Source organism: Emiliania huxleyi (genome assembly GCF_000372725.1).
Source record: "Emiliania huxleyi CCMP1516 chromosome Unknown EMIHUscaffold_1234, whole genome shotgun sequence".
Taxonomy (NCBI): domain Eukaryota; phylum Haptophyta; order Isochrysidales; family Noelaerhabdaceae; genus Emiliania; species Emiliania huxleyi.
The window spans coordinates 1-8,989 of NW_005201355.1; the positions used below are offsets into that span (position 1 = coordinate 1).

The 8,989-nt window shown below is 61.9% G+C and overlaps 2 protein-coding genes across 2 annotated transcripts; both read left to right on the forward strand.

Moving 5' to 3' along the window:
* Positions 1–2,382: 2,382 nt before the first annotated feature.
* Positions 2,383–4,473, forward strand: EMIHUDRAFT_252037 (hypothetical protein; the record flags this gene model as incomplete). Its single annotated transcript, XM_005789955.1, has 3 exons — positions 2,383–2,517; positions 2,687–3,349; positions 4,465–4,473. The coding sequence occupies 3 exons, from the start codon at positions 2,383–2,385 to the stop codon at positions 4,471–4,473; spliced, it is 807 nt and encodes a 268-aa protein (XP_005790012.1).
* Positions 4,474–4,940: 467 nt separating this feature from the next.
* Positions 4,941–6,146, forward strand: EMIHUDRAFT_252038 (hypothetical protein; the record flags this gene model as incomplete). The annotated part of the gene is made up of 1 exon (XM_005789956.1): positions 4,941–6,146. The coding sequence occupies one exon, from the start codon at positions 4,941–4,943 to the stop codon at positions 6,144–6,146; it is 1,206 nt and encodes a 401-aa protein (XP_005790013.1).
* Between the last annotated feature and the right edge of the window lie 2,843 nt (positions 6,147–8,989).

Below are 8,989 nucleotides of genomic sequence, written 5' to 3' on the forward strand. Positions count from 1 at the left end.
CCCCCCGATGAACACACCAGTGAGGGAGGGCGAGACGGTCGAGGGGTCCCGTACCATGCGGAACTGACCCTATCCAGTGCTCAAGTGCTCAAGCACCTGCGGCGTCCTCATCGACGTCGCGGCACCAGGTTTTGTCGGCAACAAACGCCGATCCGACGACTACCAAGACCATGAATGCTGGGTAGAAAGTCTCACCAATTTCGTAAACCCACTTTGGGAAGGTGCACACCTTGAACCCGCAAACATCGACGGCGACGGCCTCACTCATCGTCGTGCATATTGATCGCGGAATCGGTCTGTTCGCAGAGGTTGCGCAGCGCACTTGGAATAAGCATCTCGTGCTACCCAAAAGTGGTCCTTCGCGCTTTGGTCCCTAACCAAAAAAAGCACGTTCTCAGAAAAGAGCGGACGGACGGAAAAACACCCCCATTTTACAGTGGGTTGCGGGCATTAAGAAAACAGGATTGCGCGGCACGCCGCCGTTTCTAGGCCTTTCCACAGCCCTCATCCACCCCGCGCCGTGGTTTCTTAGCTCCGGCCGGCACTCAAGCCAGCAGAGCCGGCGGGCCCGAAGGATTTTTAGGTAAGTAAGAGGTAAGCTGTAAGCTGCCGGTCCGCGAGGGCGATGCCAGAGTCTGCCGCTGAGTCGGCTCTCTGGATGACGGGGGAAGACGCACACACGCCTCCATCCACTCCACTCAGAACACCGCAGACTTGGAAAGTGACAAGTGCGCGCGCCGCAGGCGAAGAGAAATTTTTGAGCTGGGGCTCCCGTTCACACACAGTGAATCACACACTCGTTTCTGGCCTTTTCTCGGGGCCGCGTCTGCGGCGCGCCGTGGTTTCTTAGATTTTTGCGGAAATCGCTCGGCGTGGTTTCTTAATACTACGTTTTCTTAATGCCCGCAACCCACTGTATGCCTGACCCTGGGCATGCCTCTCTGGGGGTGAGCTGGGTCGGCCACCTCCGGGGCTGCAACTCGCACGGTGGGTCCGCTTCCGGGCGAGCATCCGAGGCCTGCGGTTGTCCCTTCGCTGGGCGCGACCGCCATGGAGATCCGCTGCACACAGATCAGTGTTTTTGGCGACTATTGCTCGCTCTCTGTGCAATCGCAACGCCAGAGGCCGTGCTTGGAGAATGGGTCGCAATGCTGCTGCGCCAGTGGATTGAGCCGCTCCGCAAGCTCCATCGGTGAGCTGCGGTGGCGCGCCGGCCGCTTCATGCATAGCTCTCGGGCGAGCTGCGCAAACGCGTTTTCCGTCCGCCCGTTTCATCGAGTTTGCCCGAGTGGTAAAATGCAATCGAATTTGCCCGAATGGTAAGGTGCAACTTCTGCATTTGGTAAAAGTTGCCCGAGTGGTCGCCCGTCGTCAGTGTTGTGGGCGCGTGGTAAGAGACGATTCCGTACGTACGGCCCTCCCGCAGTGTCACTGGCTCACTGCGCCCAAAGACTTTGCGGCAAAGATATCAGGCGCCACGCCGGAGAGGGGGTCGACTCCCCCGCGCCGGCCGCGCCGCGAGAGCGAGAAAGCGCGTGTTCGGACCATTGAGCGTTGTCGTAACTATTAAGGAGCCGTAAAATCGAGGGGTCCCGTACCATGCGGAACCGACCCATCCAGTGCTCAAGTGCTCAAGCCGTAAAAGTGCAACGCCCAGTGAAGCGTGGGTCGCCAATCTGGCAGATTCCATCTCATCGCACATCGGATCGGATCGGTCATCGGAGTGGGGTGATGCTGATTCCGGTCCGGGTTGTCTTTGTGGTAGAAGGGAGCTTCAGGCCGGCCGAGGTTCTGAGGGAGACGGCGAGAAGAAAGAAAACAGACACCGCAGGGAGGGACGGGAGGATGGCACGCCGCCACCACACAGGGATCTCACTACCGCCGTTGGTTGAAGCGAAAAACAAAACAAGTGTTGTTTGGTATTGCTAAAAATCTCTCTCTTGAAGCGTGCGTGTCCGCGCCGGGAGGCGGCCTGAGCCAGCCAGCGTTGCGTCGGCCAGGCATGAGGGCAGGTGGCGGTGTATCCGCGAGAGAGCCGGCATGAGGGCACCCCGCTTTCTTTTTTCGTCGTGCACAAGCACTGGTGAGGGACTTTTCCGGAAAATCACACACGAAAAGAAAAAGGGGCAATTGTGACACGCGCGACCGCCGAGACGCGGGCGGAAGGGCGTGCGCACGCCGCCACCCCGAGCAACCGCTTCTCACTGAAGGCGCTCGCCTTCCGTGCCGGTGACCACCGCGCTAGAGCCGTGCTTCCCCGCCATGAGCCACGCCCCGACGCCGTCCGCGACAGCGCGCGGGAGGGCCCACTCTGTGATGAGTGTCAGGAACCATCGGGCGACCGCCAAGAAAATCTGCCCTCGTCACTCTCGCAGGTACAACATGGGTTGCGGGTCTTCGACTTTTGAAGAAGGACAGACGCCGAAATGCGGCATCGCCCTCCTCGACGAGGCCGCCGTCACGAGCGGCGGCATCGCCAGCAAACTGTCTGAGGTCAACAGCGCGTTTGAGGTGCGAGTGCGAGCCAAAACCTTCCCTGCGCTAAAGAGGGCGTCTAAAGCGACCGATCATTCTGCCCCTGCGCTATCACCCGCTGACCCGTCACCTGGAGGTCGAGCATCAGTTTGGCCACCTCCGTCCTAGTCGGCGCACTCACCCTCTCCTTCATAGCCGGGCGTTAGCTTAGGCCGTGCTCAAGGCTCTGCGCGCGTACGTCAAGGCGGCCGTGTCCAACTTTGCCGAATCGGGGATGTCCAACCCCCTGGCGGAGATTGTCGGAGCCTTTACTGCGAACGTCTCGTTCATGAACGGAGCGTGCCCGATCGTGATTGATTTCGGTAAGCTCGAGATCGCGGGCATCGCCAACGCCGTCATGCAGGAGCTTAAGGATGCTGAGACCGCGGTTGCTTCCGCGCTTGAGGGCCTCGCAAAGGTCATCGGGGACATCGAGAAGCTTGTCAACACGTGCCAGAAGTACCTTGACAACCCTGAAGCCGCCCTCAGCGAGGCTATGACGGGCAACATCTGCAACGCAATGACGGTTGGCAAGCGCATCTGCGGCGCCATCAAGGAGCTGAAACCCCGCCTGAACGCCGTCAAGACGCACGGCGAGGCCCTCTGCGGAGAGGTGACCGACGTGATCACTATATCGGAGACGAAGGCGGCATCGGCGGACAAGGCGGCCGAGGCGAACCCGGACGCCGCCACGCTGGTGGCGCTCCTCTACCCGCTGTACAAGGACCCCAACCGGCCCCCGCCAAAGTACCTTCAAATTGGCGAGCACGGCGCGGCGGGGACTGTGCTAGAGTCAAACGCCGCGCCAGACGCCGCGCCAGACGACGTCAAAGAGGTCGCAACGTTCGCGACGGAGATGGTGACGGAGGCAGCGCCAGAGGCCGCCAAGGCGATGGCGTCCGCGGCCGAGGCGGCGGCCGAGGCGGCGGAGGTGGTCGAGGCGGCGACGGCGGCCGAGACGGCGAAGGCCGAGGCGGCGAAGGTGGCCGAGGCGGCGGCGGCGGCCGAGGCGGCGAAGGTGGCCGAGGCGGCGAAGGCCGAGGCGGCGAAGGTGGCCGAGGCGGAGGCGAAGGCGGAGGTGGCGGCGAAGGCCGAGGCGGCGGCGGCGGCCGAGGCGGCGAAGGCCGAGGCGGCGAAGGTGGCCGAGGCGGCAAAGGTGGCCGAGGCAGCGGCGGCGGCCGAGGCGGCGAAGGTGGCCGAGGTGGCCAAAGCGGCCAAGGCAGCGGCGGCGGCTGAGGCAAAAGCGGCGGCGGCGAAGGCGAGGAAGGCAGCGGAGGCTGTTACCGCTGCCGTACCGGCGCTGCCTCGCTCGATCTTCTAGAATCTCCCCCCGAGACCGGGTGCGGGTCTCCGGCGCCGGCGGCGAAGTTCGTATGTGGGTCGAGCCATCGACGCCGGGTGCGAAGTTCGCGACACTAAATAAAACAGCGCTCCATCAACATTGACATTTGGGTGTGTGGTGTCCGTTTTATTTATTTGACAGCGTTGCGCCCAAGGCGCCCTTCATGGCGCCCTTCACCTCAGGTACGTGCGCCAACTCGACCATGGGCAGCTCAAAATACCACGCTCGTCAGTGGGGAAAAAACCAAAGCGGAAAGGTGGCCCCAAGAGCTAAAGGTCAACATCCCCTCCGGCTACGACAATGCGAACCTGATCTGGTCTCCTCACGGGGTTGACCCGTCTCCTCCAGATCGAGACGGACTTCATGGACGGCCGAGCAATATTTCTTCACTACTATTATTAATTAATGCTTTTTGCACGGCTGAGCCCCCCCCCCCCCCCTCCCTGCGCTCATTCCCTGCCCTCGCCCACCACACACTCCGTCAGAGCCCCCTCCCCTCTTGCACAACAGGAATTTTGACAATTAACTGATGGGCTTGCCCATCCCGGAGTGGTTCGACTCCACACAAATCCGAGACGGTGACGGGATGCTGTCGTGGATGGTCTCAGGCCCAGTGAGGTAGTGCATCTGACTATCCCGGATCCTGCTGAACAAGCTCCTCTTGTAGCTCGATCGGTCACACCGCCATCCGCCGTCGGGGAGAGGGGGGACGACACTGCTTCGGCAGCGTGCACCTCGATCCTGCACCGTGTTTGTTATGACCCCCCCCAATGAACACACCAGTGAGGGAGGGCGAGACGATCGAGGGGTCCCGTACCATGCGGAATCGACCCTATCAAGTGCTCAAGTGCTCAAGTTGGGCCCTCTGTGTGGTGCACGCCCTCCGAGCGGGGCGGGGTCTGCCCGTCGGGTTGCTGCCCTAATCCCTCCAGGGTTGGCTGCTATATTTATGTGTTTATTCACTGCAGGCATCCGAACCGGCTCGCGCGTCCCGACTTCCTAAAGAGAAAGAATTCTACGAATACAAGCCCCTCTCACAGCAGACTGGCACGAACTAGAGAAAGAAAGAAAGCAGGCCCCCGCGATGGGCGGAGAGCCCCTTCTACCGGCTGCATCCGAGCCGTCAGCCACCGCAAGGGAGCGTGGCTATGCTCGGCTGACCGACGCGCAGAAGAGCGCACCGCACCGCTCCAACGTGGCGGGCAGAGCTTTCCTGCTCGGCTGCGCAGCACTTGCGTTGCTGTTGGTCGTGCTGGCGCTGCTCGCCCGCCTGGCTGCTTGGAATCGGCGCGATGTGGTGGCCGAGGCCTGGATGGAGCGCCACACGCCCCTCTACGGCGTCAACGTCGGTGGCTGGCTGGTCCTCGAGAAGTGGCTGTGCGGAACCACCTCCCTCCGCACGAAATGCTGCGGCGAGGTGGCGTCGCCCTACTCGGCCGCGGCTGCGGGCGACAGTGAGGACGAGTTTTCCCTCACCGCGCGTCTGCGAGCTGCGGATGAGCTCGACGCGATCGACGCCTTCCGCTCCGCGCGCGTCTCGAGCGTCGACTTCGAGGCCATGGCCTCCGCGGGCGTGACCGCCGTGCGCGTGCCATTCCCGTGGTGGGTGGCACGGGAGCCGGCGCCGCCCGGCTCGGAGGCTTGGCGCGAGGGCGCTGGCGGGTACCACGTGGGCCGCGGCATCGAGCTGCTCGACCAGGTCGTGTCAAATGCGGAGCGGCACTCGCTCTCGTTGCTCCTCGAGCTGCACGCGGCGCCGGGCGGGCAGTCGGGCAGGCAGACCACCGGCCGCTCCGACCCGACCTGGGAGCCGTCGCGCTTCGACGCCGACGGGGCCCTCTCGGCGCTGCGGCTCGTGGCTACGCGGTACAATTCGTCGCGCTCCGTCGTCGCCATCTCGCCGCTCAACGAGCCCGAGCTGCCAAACGAGGTACTATTGCCCTACTACCAGCGCGCCTACGAGACCGTCCGCGGCAGCGGCATGCGCGCCGGCCAGGTCGCCTTTGTACTGCAGCTCTACGGGCTCGGCGCCATCTTCTCGCTCGGGTGGGCGGCCCTCGACTCGCCCGAGGGGCTGCCGGCGGCGCGCTACCCAAACATCATTTTCGACCTGCACCTGTACTACGGCGTCCTCGTGCCACCTTTTCCGGCCCTCTTTGATCGGCTGGCCTCGCCGCACTTCGTCGCCGGCCCACTCGTCCATCTCGAGTCAATGCTGCTCGACGTGGGCAGCCGGCCGGCGCTGACGGGCGAGTGCGACGCGGCCACGGAGCGGTGGCGGTCACCATGAGGGGCGCAATGCCGAGCTGGCCATACCTCCCCCCGCCCCAGGTGGTCACTCCGGACGCCGTACGCCACGGACGACCAAAGCGCCCTACCGCGGCGCTTTGACGCGCAGAGCGACGGCGAGCACAATGCGACGATGCGCGCGTTGGGGAGGGCGCAGCTTGGCGAGCCGCCCCATGACAAGGCCGAGAGGATTATCACAACCACGCCGTCGTTGAGCTGGCCTCTTGCTCCATGTAGGCGCCCACTACGGCGCGAGTTCAATTTTTGCGCGCTTGCTCGGGGGTCGGACCCGCCGCGCCGGCGCCTTCTTCTGGACGTGGGGCGGCGCGCCGCACGGCGAGGCGGAGTTCTGGAGCTTCGAGGTCGCTATCGAGCGTGGGTGGCTTCCGCCGGTGCGGATGTGGGGGAGTCCACCAAATAGATGAGACTGTCTCTACTGTATAAAACTTCGAGCTGCGACAGTGCGTGCGCGCTCTCACGCGCAGAATTTTACACGTCTTTCGGCGCGGAACGTTCCAAAGTGCAAAGAAGGCCAGTCAGTCCGTGGAAATCTCTAGTCTTTCTTAGAGATTGAGAGGAGTGAGACCTGAAGATTTCAGGGCAGATCTCAGTCTCTAGTCCCGCCCTTGAGATCTCCCAAATCTTCGTCGAGACTTCAGCCACGAAATCTCAGTCTTCCCGTCGCTCGGTGTGAGTTTCTAGAGGAAGCGCGTGAGATCTCAAATGGACAAGATTCCTTTTCGCTTTGGGAGTTTGAGATTTCGATGAGGGGTGGGAGAGACTGAGACTGCAAGCAAGAGAGATTCCGTTTTCGATGCAGAATGCTGTGAACTTCTTCAACCTTCCAACGCCTTTATCTCGCATCGTTCGAAAAACATCACTTGCGGGACCACCGAAATCTACTCGGGCAGCGTGACTCGAGATTTGAGATTGAGACTGAAAGAGGCACGCTCGGCTTGCAATGCTTTGCGCCGCCGACACCGTCCATCTCGCCGCCGGCCTGAGGCGGTTCTCCACGAAGCTGCGGCCGCTCGAGAGTGAGGACGAGATCGTCGCGCTTCTCCTCGGCATGGCCCGCTACCCAGTCGACACACCCGACCGCGCAGAGCTCATCGCTGCCGACATGCAAACAAAGCACGCGTCCACGACCATCAACGTCCTCGTCAGCAGCATCGAGAGCGAGGCGGGCATCAGCGCTCTCGTGGATCTTCTCGACCGCAAGCGCTTCCATGAGCAGGAGAAATCCACGCCGCTCCACCTGGTCCCGCAGATTGAGTTCTGCGCCGTCTGCGCCTTGCAAGGGCAGAAGGTGTGCCTTGTGGTCAGCGACGAGCCCGTCCATCCGACCGTATACTGCACGCACGGGCGCTTTGGCGGGCTCCTCTACTGCAAGCGCTGCCCAACTTGCCGCGCCCACCCACCTCGACGAGACCTTGCTAGACTACACCATGCGTCGCGACCCAAAGACCGGCCGCTTCGACGCTGACTCGCTCATCGTTGCTTCGCTTCACCGACAAGTGGGGAAGGGAGCACGAGCTCGTCTGCCTCGAGCCCAAGGACGGCGGTCGAACCTGCTTGTGCTACATCATTGACGGACACATGAAATGCCGGAGGCTGATCTGCGAGAACAGGCGATTCGAGCCGTGAATCAGGGAAGTGTCGCGGACTCGTCTCAACAAGCGTCCATGTTTCTGTAGGAACGCTCGAGTCGTCCACCTCGGTGCACTAGCCACCTACTGGTAGCCCCGCCCCTATACAGTATTCCGGTTTGCAATGTCCTCGTTCCTGTTTGCAATATCCTCGTTCGCGGCATCGGCTAAAGCCTCTCATCTGATTCGGCGTAGACCGCGCGCGCAGCGCGCTCCGTGTTTGCAGACCGCCCTGGCGGACTCGTTTACACTTCCAAGCTCAGGCCAGGCGCCGCAGGCCATAAAGAGGAGCGCAGATTAAAATGGCGCCGCAGGCTCCCCGGGCCCCAAATCTTAATCTCAAATCTCAATCTCAAATCTCAGACCCAATCTCCCGGGCCCCAAATCTCAATCTCAAATCTCAAATCTCAAATCTCAGACCTCAGACCTCAATCTTCCTGCAGGTCAAACCCACCCAGCCCTTCTAGAAGCTTCGAGGCTCTTATCAGTATTCACACCGCAAATCTCCAAATCTCAGCTCTCAAATCTCTAGGTTGGAAGGCCGTCCAAATCTTCAGTCTCAAATCTTGGATCTCGAGCAAACTCGACCGCAGATTCCTTTTGGTGTGGGAAATCTCATTCTCCAAGTCTCTGGTCTCTAATCTCAAAGTATCCCACCGGAGGCCGAGTGACTGAGGTCTCAAGTCTCAAATCTCTGGTCTCAAATCTCTGGGTAGCACTGTAGACCCGAGTGGAGTCTTCAAATCTTTAAGCTCTCAATCTCTAAAGAAGACTAGAGATTTCCATTACCCCCCCCCCCCCCCAGACGTGAGGAGACGACAGACGGTCTACGGTCACGCACGCTGGTCCTCGACCTTCTTTGGCAGCAGCTGGTCCTGCTCGCCGCTGTGGCCCAGCTGGCCAAAGCCTCCATTGCCCCAGCTCCACACAGCGCCATCAGCGGTGGGCGCGAGGCTATGCATAACTCCAGCCGACACAGCGACGACGCGACGACCAGCAAAGGCCTCGAGCTTCTTCGGCAGCAGCTGGTCCTGCTCGCCGCCGTGGCCCAGCTGGCCGTGGCCTCCCAAGCCCCAGCTCCAGAGCCTGCCGCCGCCGGTGAGGGCGAAGCTGTGGATGCCTCCAGCCGACACAGCAACGACGCTTTGGCCAGCCATCGCCTCGACCTTCTTGGGCAGCAGCTGATCCTGCTGGT